At 37.9% G+C, this 18,308-nt stretch overlaps 1 protein-coding gene across 1 annotated transcript in view; it reads left to right on the top strand.

Moving 5' to 3' along the window:
* LOC306981320 (LIM domain and actin-binding protein 1-like) overlaps positions 1–18,308 on the top strand; it is a 54,923-nt gene that overhangs the window by 24,843 nt on the left and 11,772 nt on the right. The window contains exons 5-7 of the mRNA XM_079580897.1: positions 16,427–16,478; positions 17,627–17,715; positions 17,812–17,853. Coding sequence (XP_079437023.1) covers positions 16,427–16,478; positions 17,627–17,715; positions 17,812–17,853 — 183 coding nt within the window. The remainder of the gene's footprint in view (positions 1–16,426; positions 16,479–17,626; positions 17,716–17,811; positions 17,854–18,308) is intronic.

Raw genomic sequence — 18,308 nt, forward strand, 5'->3', positions numbered from 1 at the left:
AATATTGTGTCCATAACTGCAGCCCAGTGCCGGGTCAGCTCAGGAAGGCCTCGGGATCTGAAGAAGTCCTATAGAGTCTCTTTTAGCCCTTTTTCCACCGAGCTGGTGCCGGTTCCAGTTTCAGAATCAGTTCTTTCGTTTTCCACTGAGAAAACGCTGGCTCTCGGTTCCAAAATCTGGTCCCGGTTGGGAACCTGTTGAAAGCTGGACCAAGAAACGAGCACCAGTGATGTCAGCGGCTGAGGGGCGTGGCTTTCTCCTCCAACAAACGACCAATATTAGTTAGTTGGTGCTTATTACTTCCTGGAGAAGCCAAAACAGTCTGTGGAGGAAACTGTTGTTTTGCTTTATGCTCTTTAGCTTTTAGGGAGAAATCAAAATGTTAACGGCTGGAAACTTACTGTGTATTTTATAACCAGAAGTATCTGTAGTGAGATGTTACTATCCATGTTTTTTTCAACTATGGCAATACATTGGTGGTGGTGGTGCGAGAAACTACAAAAAACTCTTTAAAGGAACAGGCCACCGTTTTTACATACTGAGATATGTTCTTACCTGAGCTTTGACGAGTTCTTTAGGACCTGTCTGATCTTCACCCGTGCCTTCAGTCACGTAAACACAGCGCAGACGGCGTTAGCATTTAGCCTCTCCCTCTCTCCTCTATAGCTCCAAAACAGGTCAAGATAGAAGCTACCAAGCTCTTCCACGTTTTCCCTATTTAAATATGGTTATGTGAAGTGTTCCACTACAAAGTATAATTACACTTCACGTAACCATATTTAAATAGGGAAAACGTGGAAGAGCTTGGTAGCTTCTATCTTGACCTGTTTTGGAGCTATAGAGGAGAGAGGGAGAGGCTAGATGCTAACGCCGTCTGTGCTGTGTTTACGTGACTGAAGGCACGGGTGAAGATCAGACAGGTCCTAAAGAACTCGTCAAAGCTCAGGTAAGAACATATCTCAGCATGTAAAAACGGTGGCCTGTTCCTTTAATACCACAATCAATATTCCTGAAACTCAACATAGAGTTACTGAACAGACTTATTTATCAGGGCCATGAGCCAAAAATGCTGAACCTACTGCTAAAAAGTAATATTTACCAAGATTAATACTTCCGGGTTAGCGGAGAAAAACGGCGCAGCAGCTACGCTAACCCGACTTTAGAAAATATAACTTTTTTAGCAGTAGGTGTGACATTTGTGGCTCATGAGTCTGATTAAAAAGTAGGTTCAGTAACTCTCCGCTGAGTTTCAGAAATATTGATGGTTGTTCTTAAGAGGTGTTTTTTTCGTATGTTAGCCGGTATGCTAGGAAGCGGAAGTCGTGACGTCACACTTAACAAACGTATGGGCACAATGTCAGCCAACTTTGGTGGAAAACCAAGTCAGTTCAGGACTAACCCGGCACCAGCTCCGAACCAGCACCTTGGTGGAAAAGCCCTGTTTGAGGTCTCCTTAGTAACCAACAGGTCTTTGAGACATTGCAGGGACGTCACAGAATCTTCTCACAGGTTGAGGACAACGAACAGTATTGCTTGAGACCGCGCGCCCTCAGACTTCTGCTGAAACCCAACATGTTGATTTTCACTGAGATTACCTGGAGACTTACCTTATCTCCGTCTCAAAGACTCTCCATGACCAGCGGCAACTGGAGTCTCCAGCTAGTCTCCAGGCCGGTGAGATGAGCCCTTTACTTCCTCTTTCCTCCCCGCTCACTTGCCCATTAACAGCACAGTTGGGATTAAAAGCAAGGTCAGAGATAAGGTCAAAATCAGACTTGGAGAGACTTACCCCTGCGTTTGTCTCCAGCTGGTTAGACTGTAGCGGCTGCAGAACATCCAGAACCAGGAAGTACGATCCATATTAGTCCAGTGCTCCGGTCTCTGCACTGGCTTCCTGTCACTCAGATTAGCACCAAAGTCCATCTCAGACATGTTACAGCCGTATGAGGGGTCTCCTGGTGGTTCCCAGAGTCAGGACTAAACACGCTGAGGCTAAAGTTACAATCTGGAACAGTCTTCATGAGGATGTGAGACTTTTTACTGTAATAATGTTGATTTTTTTCTGGATTGATTTGATCTGCTTCCTTGTAAACAGCTGTGAAGCACTTTGAGTTGCCTTGTGTTTGAATTGCGCTTTACAAATAAACTTGCCTTGCCTGAAATACACTGGATATGCCATATTTTGACGGGATTGGAGAATAACAGAGTCGGAGATGTCCTAATATGAAGTGCAAATAGACTGAGTGTGGAAATGATTGGGGAAATTCCAGTGGATTGTTTCGCACTCGTCTCGTCCCGTCTTTTTTGGTAAAGGCCGGATTGTTCGGTCGGAGCCTCGAGGGGAAAAGTTATCAGTACAGTTGGATCAGCACAGCTCTGTACAAACGCCCCCACTGTCCCGCACTATCACACTTTAGCCTTTACCCCCGAGTCGTCCCGTCTGTGTCGAGCGGATGAGGTCATGTTTTGAGTTCAGGGAAACGGCAAAACGGACACGGTGTTGGTGCAGTGGTTTGAATCTGGTTTGTTAATCGAGGTTTATTGATAGAGCTGGATACTGTTAAACAATACCGGTTTGGATTGGGAAAAAAAAGGTTTAGGTACTACTGTGTCTGAGCGGTATCGAGGCGGTGTCTGAGTTAGGGCTGTCACGGTATGAACATTTTACCTCACGGTTATTGTGACCAAAATAAGCACGGTTTTCGGTTTTATCGCTGTATTTTTTTTAAATGTGTGTTAATATGTTCAGAAAGCATTGCTAGTCCTACACAAACTGAAATAGTTTCAAAAAAGTTAAACAGTGCTTATTACATAAAAAAAATACAGACAAAGCCTTTTCACATCAAAGTAAAGGAACTATAACGATGTGGTGTTGATGTTTCGAGGGTTTTACATGGACTATTTAAAGCGTCTATATCATGACAACTGTTATTGTCCTTCCAGTGAGCTTTCTCTTTGCAGATTTGGGAAAATACCATCATTAGTAATTCATAAAACTGCGGCGAGAGTGAATCTATTGCAATCTGCCACCGGGAGCCCCGTAACGCACTGGGCCATCATGCGGAGGTATCCGGACACGGCTTACGCTATGAGGCGACTCGTTACATTCTCCCTCAACCCAAAGTCCCACATCAGCATTTCAGCTAAAACACCAACGTTAGCTTACTGCTATAGAGCTGTGGGAGACGGTCACAGGAGAGTCAGAGGTTCGAAGTATTGCTGCTTTAGAGATCCTGCGCTGTCGTGTCGGACATGATTCCAGCTTCACATGCGCGGAAACTGCAGCAGATGAGACGGTGGCTGGTGAGGCTCACCGTGCCGACACCGCGGGTGCGGTTATTCACCGAGATAATAATAAAAACACAAAACAAGACGGTCATTTTCACCGTCAAAATTTTTACCGGGGTTTACCGCTACACCGGTTACCGTGACCTCCCTAGTCTGAGTGGAATCGAGGCGGTATCGAGGTGTTTTAAGCTTTATATTCAAGTTTTGATGCTCTTGGCCATGAAAATTTAAAAGAAACAAAAAAGTTTTTTAAAAAATTGATTCAAGAAGGGAAAAATTGGGAAGAATGGGTGGAAAAATTGGGGCAAAATTGGGGAAGAATTAAAAAAAAAAAAAGGGAAAATTTGTTTAAAAATGTATGGGGAAAAATTGAAAAAGTGGGGGAAAAAATGTGGGTAAAATAAAAAGAAAGTCTGTTCAACAATGGGGAATTATTGTGGAGAAATTTTAGTTAAATTTGGGGGAAACAATTTGGGGGAAAAGTGGCAAACATCGGGGGAAAAAGTCATTTAGAAAAAGTCAAAAATTAGGGGGGGGCAATGTAAAAAAAAAAAAAAATCGGTTGAAAATTGAAAGAAAAAAAAGTGGAAAAAATTAAAAGAAAATTTGGAAAGTGTTTTTTTTCCCGCCCCTTTTATAATTTAAAGGAAGTTGATAATCTGTTATGTTTCTATGTGACAAAAATGTACCAGGACCCAGCCTTTTTTATAGATGCAGATTTCCTCAGGCTCCTCCATTTTCCCCCATTGACCAAAAACATGTACAATCAGAGCATTATGAACGGCCTCACATCAGTCAGCATGACGAGGGCCGACATGTGCGGAAGTAAATGCTAATTGGCCGTTATTTTTCTGATTATTTTCTGATTTCCGTGGCTTTATTGCTCTCATGATCAGCTACAGAACTCCAGCTCCACCAAAAAAGCATCTAAATTGAATTATCTTGTTTTATTCATAAATCAATTGTTCCCTGGCCCCTCCCTCCTCGTCTGCTCACAGCTGCTCCCGAACAAAGCCCCGCCCCCTGCTCCTGGATCAGAGTCACTTCGGAGACGTTCTGACCCCAAAAAAACAAAGATGCATGGGTTAAAACGACAACCAGGCGAGAAAGTTCAATGACATTGTTTTTGTCTCGTGATTTTTGTGACTTCCTTCCCCCGCCAAAATAAGATGGAAAACTTTAGCTCCACAGCTGAGAAATGATCAGTATTTTTAATCCAAGTTGATTTCTATTGCACATTTTACACACCTTTAGTTTCCAAAGTGAAAAGGAGTTCACAACCAATTGTCAAAGTAAAAAAATGAATGGAAGAGAAATGTTAAACGGTGGAATAGAAGCAATAAATGGTTTAAATCAATAATATTTCAAGACAAAATCACACAAAAAAATCATAGAAATGAAAACATTTATTGTAGATATTGATTAACCCCTTAACTCCCACCTGAACCGAGCACATTTTCTCCAGTTTGGCTTTACCCCAGTCCAAAAGCTTCTGGGAAAAAGGTGAGAAAATAGCGACAAAACTGAGACGAAAACAATGATGGAAATGTGAGAAAAAAGTGACGAAAAAGTGGAAAAAATGTCAAAAAAATGTCACAAGAAAATGACAAAAAATTAACGAAAAAATGACAAAAATGTGACAAAAAATGACAAAAAATGTGATAAAATTTTGACACAAAAATTACAAAAAAATGTAACAAAAAAATGACAAAATTTGATTAAAAAAATGGACGAAAAAATGACAAATGTGACAAAAAATTGACAAAAAATGAAAAAAAAGTTACAAAAATGATGGAAAAAAAAAATCTGATGTTTGTCGGTTCAGGCGGGAGTTAAGAGGTTAAATAAGTTAGAACAGAAACATTCTTGGATTTACACATTAAAAAACGGTAGCAGGAATGATGGATGATTTCCCCCCCCCCCCCCCCCTCTCTTTTACAGGTACACAGTGCAATTGTACAAAACTACAAAAAGCACAACAATATATTTATTTATGGTTTATTTATGGTTTCTTTGGTAGGGACAGTGCAAGTTAATGAACAACACGCACTCTCTAACACACTCTCATACGTCCTGGCCTATTGTACATGTTTTTACCCGGAGGAAACCTACGCAGACACGGGGAGAACATGCAAACCCCACACAGAAAGGCCCTGTCCTTGGTGGGAATCGAACCCGGACCTTCTGGCTGTGAAGCACAAGCACTAACTACCGTGCCGCCCGATAAGAAACACGATAAGAAAAGTAACAAATTAAACAGTAAAAATATGAAAAATGCTCATCTCGTGTTAAAAGCCAGTAAAAAGATGAGTCTTTTAACAGAGTTTTGAAACTGTCGACTGAAGTGGCCTGATGTTCAGAGGGAGGGAGTTCCACAGTTTAAGCTTTATCTCCTTTACTTTTTACATGAGATCTCGGACGATCCAGCAAAAACAAGTAATAGAATTTTGAAGTCGATACTAAAAGCAACAGGAAACAGTGAAGAGACAGAACAGGAGCGATATGTTCACGTCGTTTGTATTTTGGTCTAAATCAGGGGTGCCCAAAGTGGGGCCCGCGGACCAAATTTGGCCCGCCGAAACAGTTCTGTTGGCCCGCCAAAGAGTGACCTACTTTTGCGCTGCGTGTGGTTAAAACTAACTCATTCTCAATGGTAAATATGGATGCAGTACACTTTTTGACCACCAGCGTCAAATTGGGGGCGCTGTTTCACTGCTTTCACAAAGCTAAGGAAACACTGTTGTGGTGTCTATTTATCAATTACAGAGCTTTGTAGCATCAACTTTCACAGTTTTCCAACTTTTATTGCAAGGGTTGTTGACATCGACATCAGTATATGTTAAACATTGACTTATAAAAGAATTGATGCTAAACTGACACTTTCAAAATACTCTAATGTGGCATTTTCTTTGAGTTAACCTCTTAACTCCCGCCTGAACCGAGGGGATCTTTTTCCTCACGTCATCAGATTTTTTTTCCATAATTTTTTTGTTAGGGAAATTTAACTCATTTTTGTAACTTTTATGTCACATTTTTGTCCTTTTTTAGTCCATTTTTTGTCATTTTTTGTACTTTTTTTTGGTCATTTTTTGTCATTTTTTGGTCACGTTTTTGTAATTTTTTTTGTCACATTTTGTCAGATTTTTGTCATTTTTTGGTCACATTTTGGTCATTTTCTTGTAATTTTTTTGTCAATTTTTTATCACATTTTTGTCACATTTTTGTATTTTTTTGGTCACATTTTTGTCATTTTTTGGTCATTTTTTTGTCAAATTTTTGTAATTTTTTTCGTCACTTTTTGTCAATGTTTTCTCACTTTTTTCTCACATTTCCATCATTGTTTTTGTCTCAGAATGAGGTAAAGTTACTGTAGGTGCTGCAGATACAAGTGTTTTTTTTTTGGCACTAAATGCTACAATTGGCATAGTATACCATTTGTTTTAATATAGCATGTTATCTGCAGTTATATGTGTTTTTCGTGGTTGACATCGCTGTGTTTGGCCCGCGACTCACAGGCACTTTTTAATTTTGGCCCTCGAAGACAAAAAGTTTGGGCACCCCTGGTCTAAATCATCGATTCACAAATGATCTCAATATAAAACTCTTAGCTCAGGGGCATTAAAAAGCATTAAATTTGATTCAAAATGGTGTCATTGGAAACTTACGACAACATTAGGCCTAAACATACAGTTTTGGCTGACATTGATCACATTTTTGCCCGTTTTATCCAATTCTCTTTAGCTTCTGTTTGATGAAATGTTTGCAAACCTTAAGAAATAGTGTTTTATTTCTGTGTTTGTGGCATTAAAGTGTTACACTCGACTTGCTTCTGCCTGTGAAACCCCTGTAGCTTCACCGACTCCATGATAAATCCTCGGGACGTCCTGAAGGAAACCATTAGTTAATCACAAACGTCCTCATTCTCTGAGTGTTTTTGCTGCGGGTGGATTAGTCGCCCCGTTTTCCGTCTTAAACCATGACACGGTTAATGCCTCATCGCCCGGTCCCCCCCCCTCTGGCCACGCCTCTCAAACCCCCAGCCTCCCCCCCCCCTCCTCCCGACACCACCTGCTCCCTGTCTCCTCCCCCTCCTCTTCCTCCTCCTCCTCCTCCTCCTCGTCTCTCCCTCTTCAGTATCTTTTTGTCGTCTCTGCTGCGGACGCTTCAGCCCAGGTAGATCCACACGTTTGCTTTATCCTCGTCATAGACAATACAAGAGAAACACAAGATTAATGTTTGTTTAGAACCTTTTATGGAGCGTTTGGGATCCAAGTTTGTGGGTTAGACAAATATCGGCTGAAAAACGATGCTTAAAACCTTTAAAAGCAATAATTGAAAAACGTTAGAGGGGATTTTGGATCTTGTTTAGTTTAAGAAGGGATAAAAATCTGTAAAACTGCCTTGTTTTTTAGTTCAAAACTCCATAAATCAGGCTTGGAATTGGATATTTATTAAAAAATCCCTCTGGAAAAACCTCAGTCCTGTAGTTTGAGTCTGTGGGAGCTCCAGTGTTGGGGAGAAGACTTTGAAATCATAATTAGTTACTGAATACTTGCCTTAAAATGTATTTTGTAACACATTCCGAGTACTGTATTCTGAATACTGTGGCGTATAAGTACAAAAATGAAGACTGGTTGTTGCCACACCTTTTCTAAACTCTTCAGCTCTGGGCAAAAGCAGCAGATGCAGCGTCATGTGACCCGTGCTGTGATGAACTGAGGCCTTTAAATCTGATTTTATTACCCGTTTTTCCTCATAAAATACAATAATCATGACCATTAAAAGTTCTTTCTTAATAATATGTGCAATATGGAGCTCAAATCTAATGTTCTGGGATGTTTTCCCTTGACATTTGGAAAGTAACTGTATTCTAAATACTCTCAAATGAACGTAGCTTTACCAGAATACAGTTACTCAGAACGAGTATTCGAAATACTTGTATTTAGTCGGGCTGGGACAAAATATCGGATCAGACTTGGATCGCAGTACTTTGTGCTGCAAGTAGCTTATATTGAAAGTATCACAATATTTTCAATACTTTAGTTTGGAGGCATTTTTTATCACAGGTTCACAAACTTTCATGGCTGGACCCCGAAATTGACACATAAACAATATAAAGTTATTGTCTCTTACGCTACTTTAGGGAAGTAGCGCACTCTACTTTAGTACTCTACTTTAGTAGAGTACTAAAGTAGAGTGTTAAAGGAATAGGCCACCGTTTTTACATACTAAGATATGTTCTTACCTCACTTTAGACGTGTTAATATATCCCCGTCTGGTCTTTGTCCGTGCGCTCACACATACGCAGCCTCTCCCACATGTCACATAGCTCCAAAAAAGCTCACGATAGAAGCCACCAAGCTCTTCCACGTGTTCCCTATTTAAATAAAGTTACGTGAAGTGTTTTCATGCGAAGTATATTTACACAGAAATGTAGCATGTCGATTTTATAAGCAAATAAAAAGGGGGACTATATTGTGAGGCGTAATGATACGAGGAGTAAAACGTCCGCGCAGTAACTCCTAAAGACTTCCCCGCTCACTTCTGTCAATAACCTTTAGGAGTTACTACGCGGACGCTGTGCTCCTCGTATCATTACGCCTCACAATATAGTCCCCCTTTTTATTTGCTTATAAAATCGACACGTTACATTTCTGTGTAAATATACTTCGCATGAAAACACTTCACGTAACTTTATTGAAAATAGGGAACACGTGGAAGAGCTTGGTAGCTTCTATCGTGAGCTTTTTCGGAGCTATGTGACATGTGGGAGAGGCTGCGTATGTGCTCCGTTTGCGTGACAGAGCGCACGGACAAAGACCAGACGGGGATATATTAACACGTCTAAAGTGAGGTAAGAGCATATCTTAGTATGTAAAAACGGTGGCCTATTCCTTTAAGGTTAATCTAAAGAGTTTATTTTTGAAGAACTGAATGGATTTCACCATATTTAGGCTGGTTCACACTGAAGGTCCTACAAACAGTAGCTTTTTTCTTTTTGTTTCATCTTGAAATCATTTGGGGACCCCCACCCAAGGCCTCCCACCCCCCCGAGGGGTCCCGACCCCCTCTTTGGGAACCACTGTTATATCATTCACTGCTTTGTTTTCCAGTATCAGTTAGACACACATAGATTAAACAAAATGACAGTGCGTTAGCTTGTTTGAGCACGTTTTCCAGTCGATGCTCCTGGACGTGTTTAAAATGGATCACCTCTGTTTGGACATTTCTCCCAAATCGTTGGTTCTGTCAGATTTTTTGTTTTTTTGCTGGATTACACCGGATCCTTCTCCAAACCTTGAGGATCTCGGTGTTAGAGGATTAACCTTCTGTGCGTGTTTTGATGACGGGGAAACAATGGGACGCCCACACTTACAAACAGTGTCAATGTGTCTTGTATTTGGATGAGTAGGGCTTTTTTTTGTTCTGTTTTTTGTCAGTAGTTAAAACGATTTTTTTCCGTTTTCGTTTTCGATGCCGATACCTGAACGTTACCTTCTACCGATTCTAAAATATTTGTCATTTATAACCGGATACTAGTATTTACAGTGTCTGGAAGATGAGCAAATGTACAATATCGGGTTCATCTCCAGTGTCAAGAAATGTGTGGAAAGTTTTGAATAATTTTGGGAAAATTGTGCGAAATTGAGGAAAATTGTAAAAAGGAAAAAATATATAAATTGCAAAAAAATGGGGGGAAAAATAGGGAGTTGTGTTTTTTGCCAGGTTTTATAAAAATAAAAAAAACCCGGCACCAACAGGACCAACAGCACAGTGTTACTTTCGTCGACTAAAATATTTAGTCTTAATTTTAGTCAAAGTGATATTATTGACGACTAAAATTGGACTAAAACTAATTTAAAAGTTTCTCATGAGACTAAAACTGTGACTAAAATGTCCAGATCATTTAGTCGACTAAAATAAGACTAAATAAAAATGAAAAAAGGAGAGACAAATCATCCAAACTTAGGCTGAAAGAGCCTCAGATCATGTAAATTCTCTGCCAAATGAACAGTTTTGTGCTTTATTCATGTGGAGCAGCTCCATTAAGTCGAGGACCTTGATTAAATATGATTAGAATGAATATTATAAATGCAAAATCGACTAAATTTAGTCGACTAGATTTACTTGCAATTTTAGTCGACTAAAACTAGACTAAAATTGAAACGTTTTTTTTTTTGACTAAATCTCGACTAACACACTGCAACAGCATCAAAACTTCAATCTACAGATATAAGACAGATATACTTATATTTTTCAATACCAGCAGAACATAAACTTTTTTCCCAATACCAGACTGGTGTTGATTAACGGTGTCCAGCACTAATGATGGGAGAGCGTGACCACTGAGTAACACAGGGGACGGCAATTCATTTTCTGCACCAACAATAACTCAAACTGTTCCTGTTGTACATTTAACTAAATTGTGTATTTTGAAAATCTGATACTGTCACTTAGTAGGACTGTCATTTTCTGCAAATATTTATAAGTATCAAGATGAGGACGATCTTATCAAAGCGGCGCAGAAAATGCAGAAAACAGTTTTGCCCAGATCTGGTAAAAACCTTCTCCAGCACCAAGATTCGTTGAACTATGTCCCGTCAGAAGGTTCCCCGATGACCTGCCTCTGCACTCGTTTATTAAGACTCCGCTGTTTTAAACACTGGGTCCTTCAGCTCCGTCACGTCAGGATGTTTTGACTTCACTCAAAGGCCCCGTTGATAAAAAAGGAGCTCTTTATGGTCTCGCACTGTTTCATGGCTGACACTGTTCTAACATGGGACAGTGGCCGTTCTGAGCTGGCTTTGAGTTAGTCTTTCAGGACTTAAATCAGGCGAAATTCACAAACTGTTTTCACTGTTTTCCGTCTTTGTCTTTTAATACTGCAACGTCTAACCAGGGACGGGGCTGAGACGCCTTAATTCAGGGCTTTTTCATTGTAAAAAAAACAAAACAAAACAAGGGCCGAACCTGCCTCTTTGACCTAAATAGATGTTCTGTTTGGACATTTAGAAAGAATTTGCTGTATTTCTCACATTTGTCATTTTTTGGTCATTTTTTGTCACATTTTTTGGTCATTTTTTGTCAAATTTTTTGTCATTTTTTTGTCATTTTTTTGTCATTTTCTGGTCATTTTCTGGTCATTTTCTGGTCATTTTCTGGTCATTTTTTGGTCATTTTTTGGTCATTTTTTTGTCATTTTCTGGTCATTTTTTGTTACATTTTTTGTCATTTTCTGGTCATTTTTTGTTACATTTTTGGTCATTTTTTGTTACATTTTTTGGTCATTTTTGGTCATTATTTGGTCATTATTTGTCATTTTTCGTCACTTTTTTTGTCACTTTTTTGTCATTTTTTGTCATATTTTTTGTCATTTTTTGGTCATTTTTTGTCACATTTTTGGTCATTTTTTGGTCATTTTTTGTCACATTTTTTGTCACATTTTTTTCATTTTTTTGTCACATTTTTGGTCATTTTTTGGTCATTTTTTGGTCATTTTTTGTCATTTTTTGGTCATTTTTTGTCAAATTTTTGTCATTTTTTGGTTATTTTTTGTCACATTTTTTTCATTTTTTTGTCATTTTTTTGTCACATTTTTTGTCATTTTTTGTCATTTTTTTGTCATTTTTTGTCACATTTTTGGTCATTTTTTGTCACATTTTTGGTCATTTTTTGTCACTTTTTTGTCACATTTTTGGTCATTTTTTGGTCATTTTTTGTCACATTTTTTGTCACATTTTTTTCATTTTTTTGTCACATTTTTGGTCATTTTTTGGTCATTTTTTGGTCATTTTTTGTCACATTTTTTGTCACATTTTTTGTCACATTTTTTGTCATTTTTTGTTATATTTTTAGTCATTTTTTGTTACATTTTTTGTCATTTTTTTGGTCATTTTTTCGTCATTTTATGTCACATTTTTTGTCATTTTTTGGTCATTTTTTGTTACATTTTTGTCATTTTTTTGTCATTTTTTGTTACATTTTTTGTCATTTTTTTGGCATTTTTTTGTCACATTTTTTGTCATTTTTTGGTCATTTTTGGTCATTTTTGGTCATTTTTTTGTCATTTTTTGTCATTTTTTGGTCATTTTTTGTCATTTTTTGGTCATTTTTTGTCACATTTTTGGTCATTTTTTGTCAAATTTTTTTTATTTTTTTGTCACATTTTTAGTCATTTTTTGGTCATTTTTTGTTCATTTTTTGGTCATTTTTTGTTCATTTTTTGGTCATTTTTTGGTCATTTTTTGTCACATTTTTGGTCATTTTTTGTCACATTTTTTTCATTTTTTGGTCATTTTTTGTCACATTTTTTTGTCATTTTTTGGTCATTTTTTGTCATTTTTTGTCATTTTTTGGTCATTTTTTGTCACATTTTTGGTCATTTTTTGGTCATTTTTTGTCACATTTTTTTCATTTTTTTGTCACATTTTTTGTCATTTTTTTAATCATTTTTTGTCACATTTTTTGTCATTTTTTGGTCATTTTTTGTCACATTTTTGGTCATTTTTTGGTCATTTTTGGTCACATTTTTGGTCATTTTTTGGTCATTTTTTGTCACATTTTTTTGTCACATTTTTTGTCATTTTTTGATCATTTTTTGTCACATTTTTTGTCATTTTTTGGTCATTTCTTGTCACATTTTTTGTCATTTTTTGGTCATTTTTTGTCACATTATTTGTCATTTTTCGTCACTTTTTTTCGTCACTTTTTTGTCAATTTTTTTTCTTTTTTTTTTTTCTTTTCACATAAGGCCCCGTCCAGGTGGTTCGATTCCCACCAGGACGGGGCCTTATGTGTGGAGTTTGTTCTCCCCGTGTTTGCGTAGGTTTCCTCCAGGCGCTCCGGTTTCCCCCACCACTACAAACATGTACAATAGGCCAGGATGAATGAGAATGTGGGCACTGTGTCACTTTCTGTTTGGAGTTTGCATGTTCTCCTCGTGTCTGTGTAGGTTCCCTCCAGGGGCTCCCGTTTCCCCTACCACTAAAAACATGTACATTTGTTTCCCCTCTGGGGCCAGGACTCCCCTGGAAAAGAGACTCCGAATCTCAGTGGGACTTCCTGCTTAAAGAAAGGTCTTTAAATAGTTCCACATGATGATCTGGCTGTGCTTTAATGAGTCTTAACCTCTTAACTCCCGCCTGAACCGAGAGGATCTTTTTCCTCACGGCATCAGATTTATTTCCATTTTTTTGTAAGGTATTCAACTCATTTTTATACCTTTTTTGTCATTTTTTTGTCACATTTTTGTCATTTTTTTCATCCATTTTTTTGTCATTTTTTGTCAATTTTTTGTCATTTTTTCTCAAATTTGTGTCAATTTTTTCTCAAATTTGTGTCACATTTTTGTCATGTTGTCAAATTTTTATCAAATTTTTATCACGTTTTTGTCACATTTTTGTCAAATTTTTATCACATTTTTGTCACATTTTTGTCACATTTTTGTCAAATTTTAATCAAATTTTAATCAAATTTTTATCACATTTTTGTCAAATTTTTATCACATTTTTGACAATTTTTTGTCACATTTTTGACAATTTTTTGTCACATTTTTGACAATTTTTTGTCACATTTTTGTCACATTTTTGTCACATTTTTGTCAATTTTTTGTCACATTTTTGTCCATTTTTTGTCACATTTTTGACAATTTTTTGTCACATTTTTGTCACATTTTTGTCAAATTTTTATCACATTTTTTGTCACATTTTTGTCATTTATTTGTCAAATTTTTATCACATTTTTGTCATTTTTTCGTCAATTTTTTGTCAATTTCTTGTGACATTTTTCCCTTTTTTTTCATAAATTTTTTGTCACATTTCCATCATTGTTTTCGTCTCACTTTTGTCGCTATTTTCACAGCTTTTTTCCAGAAGCTTTTGGATTGGGGTAAAGCCAAACTGGAGAAAATGTGCTCGGTTCAGGTGGGAGTTAAGGGGTTAAAGGTGATACCAAACAGTTTTCGTAGAGGTTCTATGTGCGAGGGTCAGACTTGGCCCCTGGACCTGACGTTGCCTTCCACTGCCTCATGTCCAAAACCTCGCTCGCCTCATGTTTTCTTTTTGCTAATGAAACAAATGAAACCGCATTCATGTTTTTTATTTATTCATGTTCATGGGCAGGTTTTGTACCCCGGGTTCAGTCATATGTTTGAGCTGTACCTCTGTCAGGATCAGGCTCTTTGTCTGGCCCCAAACCCCCCAGAGACCCCCCGTCCCTCCCTCCTCCCCGCGACAGCCCCCCTCCACGGCCCGGGACCCCACGCCCCTCCTCTTCCCGACAGCTCCCCGCCTCTCGATCCCCCCCGCTGGCCTCCCCTGGGAGCCTTCATCCTGCTGAAGGCTGGGCTCGTCTTCGTCGGGTTTTTAGCAGCTGAGTCAGAGAATCTGCACTGACTCAGCTTTCGTTCATCCATGAGTCATTTTTGGGTCAGACTTTGCCGCGGCCTCAGGTTCATGAGCTCACAGGGAAAGAACCGGGAAAGAAAGTCTTTGGCTGTAGATTAAAAAAATTAGAGAACAATGTATTGCAAGTGTATCTATCATTTAATTCATTTAAGTCTTCCCAATTCCCCCCCCCCTTTTTTTAACCTTTTGTTAACCCCTTAACTCCCACCTGAACCGAGCACATTTTCTCCAGTTTGTGCTTTACCCCAGTCCAAAAGCTTCTGGAAAAAAGCTGTGAAAATCGCAACAAAACTGACCTAAACAATGATGGAAATGTGACCAAAAAGTGACGAAAAATTGATGAAAAAGTGGCAAAAATGTCACAAAAGTGCCACAAGAAATTGACAAAAAATGGATGAAAAAAGGAGAAAAATGTGACAAAAAATTGACCAAAAAATTACAAAAATTTAACAAAAAATTACAACAAAATGACTAAAATGTGATTAAAAAATTGACGTAAAAATGACAAAAATGTGATTAAAAAAATGACGTAAAAATGACAAAATGTGGCAAAAAAAAAGACCAAAATTTGATAAAAAGAAATTGCCGAAAAAATGACAAAAATGTGATAAAAAATGGCCAAAAAAAAATACAAAAATTTCACAAAAAATTACACGAAAAAATGACAAACAGTTCAGCTTTACCCAAATCCTGTAGGCCAGTGTAACGCCTCATTTGAAAGACCTACAAAACTAAATTGATCTTTTTCCTCACGTCAGATTTATTTTCAGCACTTTTTTTGTTGGGCAGTCGTCTCATTTTTGTCAAATTCTTATCACTTTTTCGTCCATTTTTCGTCCATTTTTCGTCCATTTTTCGTCCATTTTTCCTTAATTTTTTGTCAAATTTTTCTCATTTTTTTGTCAAATTTTTGTCCATTTTTGTCATTTTTTTGTACATTTTTTGTCACTTTTTCGTCCATTTTTTCTCAATTTTTTGTCAAATTTTTCTCACTTCTTTGTCAAATTTTTGTCACTTTTTCGTCAAAGTTTTCTCACTTTTTTTTCACATTTTCATCATCGTTTCCGTCTCAGTTTCGTTGCTATTTTCTCACCTTTTTTCCAGAAGCTTTTGGACTGGGGGTAAAGCTGGAGAAAATGTGCTCGGTTCAGGTGGGAGTTCAGGGGTTAATATTGCTTGCAGCTCACAAACTATCCACCAGGGGGTGCTGCAGTGCCCTCAGCACCCTGGGTTCCCACGGCCTTGGATATTACGACTGCACAGCCTGACCCAGCGTGATAAATACTGATTTAATGTTATCCTTTAACAATTATTCATTCACTCCATTCACTGTTAAGCTTCATTCACCACGTGGCTTTAATGTGTTGTTTATATCCCGCTAGTGCCCCTGCTGGACATGTGTGGAATAATTTCTTATTTATCAGAAACTTGCAGTGATTCGATACAGCTCTATAGATTTATTTGGGGAATCGTTGTCAGTGGGAACATGTTTTTGTGGAGCTGAGATGTTTTTGTGTTTGTCTCCTTTAAGTGCAGATGTTTCTGAAAAGCCGAGTATGAGCGAGTACCAGAGAACCAGTCACTTCGCGCCGGGTCCTCGTCTGGTCCGGTGTCTAAGCTCCTAACGGGATTAGGCTTTGTGGCGGCGGGACACGCGCCGCGCCGCTCATTCATCCGCCTCCTGAGCCTCCGGTCCGTCCACGAAACTCACCTCCATGTTTGATCTGTTCCAGGGCTCGGAGCAGACGGCGAGAGGAAGCGACAACATGGACTCGCTGCTCACAGGTACTTTACCACACGCTGAAGTCTGGACATGAAACAAAAACTGACACAGAGTTAAACGTCTTCTCTCGAGGCACGGATGAACTCGGGTCACATGACTGTAGGGCTTCGTTTTGTTAAACTATACCAGTGTTTTGGTCAAGGGTCAGAATCAGCTGAAGTAACTTGATTGTTTCCGCTCAAATAAAATAGTTTGGTTTTGTAATTGAACCTCCTTAACCCCCACCTGAACTGAGCACATTATCTCCGATTTGGCTTTACCCAAATCTAAAGGCTTCTTGAAGAAAGCGACAGAAAAATGAGGATGAAAACGATGGAAAAAACGCATGAAAAAGTGACAAAAATGCAACAACGCAGGGAAAGAGAACAGTCAACAAAAAGTGACACAAATTCAACAAAAATGTGACAAAAATTCAGCAAAATGTGACAAAAATTCAACAAAATGTGACAAAAATTCAACAAAAAAATGACAAAGTGACAAAAATTCGACAAAAAAGTGACAAAAATTCAACAAAAAATGCCGAAAATGTGACAAAAATGTGACAAAAATTCACAAAAAAATGACAAAAATTCAACAAAAAAATGACAAAAATTCAACAAAAAATGCCAAAAATGTGACAAATGTGACAAAAATTCAACAAAAAAGTGTCAAAAATTCAACAAAAAAGTGACAAAAATTCTACAAAAAAGTGTCAAAAATTCAACAAAAAAGTGACAAAAATTCTACAAAAAAGTGACAAAAATTCTACAAAAAAGTGTCAAAAATTCTACAAAAAAGTGACAAAAATTCAACAAAAAAGTGACAAAAATTCAACAAAAAAGTGACAAAAATTCAACAAAAAAGTGACAAAAATGTGACAAAAAATTGACAAAAATGTGACAAAAATTCAACCAAAATGTGAAAAAACCTCAAACAAAAAAGAAAAAAAAAGAAAAAAAACATACAAAAGGTGCATGCATTTGGTTTAGGCGGGTGCTAAGAGGTTAAAGCATTACATTTGACTCAAACTGGCTTTAAACTGCGTAAGTTTTCCATAAATGATGGTCTAAAACATATTCATTCCTCTCATAAACGTTTACTAATCTTCTAAACATTAAACTCTCGCCGCTCTCTGTATATTCTCTCTTTTAAATCTGCTTTTCCTCCACAGCTGACGGAGGCCTGGCCGAGTCCACTCCTCTGCGCGACAGGATGGCCCTTTACCAGGCGGCCGTGTCCAAAGAGGCCACGCCCCCTGCGGTGAGTCGACGCCGCACATGAGCCTGGACGACCGAGAGCCTGAATCTGAGTTTTGTTTCTGCAGTAAATGACGAACTGTGTCTGTGTGTGTTTCAGGGCGAGCAAAAGGAAAATGTGCCTCCGTTCAATCTGGAAGCGGTGAGTCTAAACAAACACAAATCACAGTACTGTTCAAAATGTCCTTATTTTTTAAAGAAAAGCAGTTATTCTTTCAATGAGGATGACATTAAAGGGATGTTTCAGGATTTTTGACATAGGGCACACTGCAAAAAGTAAATTGCATTGGCTTAAATGACTTGAATTGAGGAAATGTATCTTGTTTTGAGCGGTTTTCACTCATTTAGACACTTTTCCTGATCGGACCAAGTTTGCTTTGCTTGTTTGAGGACATTTCAGACCAGTTCTAGGGTAAATCTCGCTTGAAATAAGAAAGTAAAATTGCCAATGAGATGAGAGCAATTTTCTTACCCCATTGGCATTTTTTTCTTCATTTTTTGTAATTTTTTTGTAATTTTTTTGTAATTTTTTTGTCATTTTTTTGTCATTTTTTTGTCATTTCTTTAAATTTATTTTTTATTTTTTTGTCATTTTTT

Source organism: Gobius niger (genome assembly GCF_951799975.1).
Source record: "Gobius niger genome assembly, chromosome: 22".
NCBI lineage: Eukaryota > Metazoa > Chordata > Actinopteri > Gobiiformes > Gobiidae > Gobius > Gobius niger.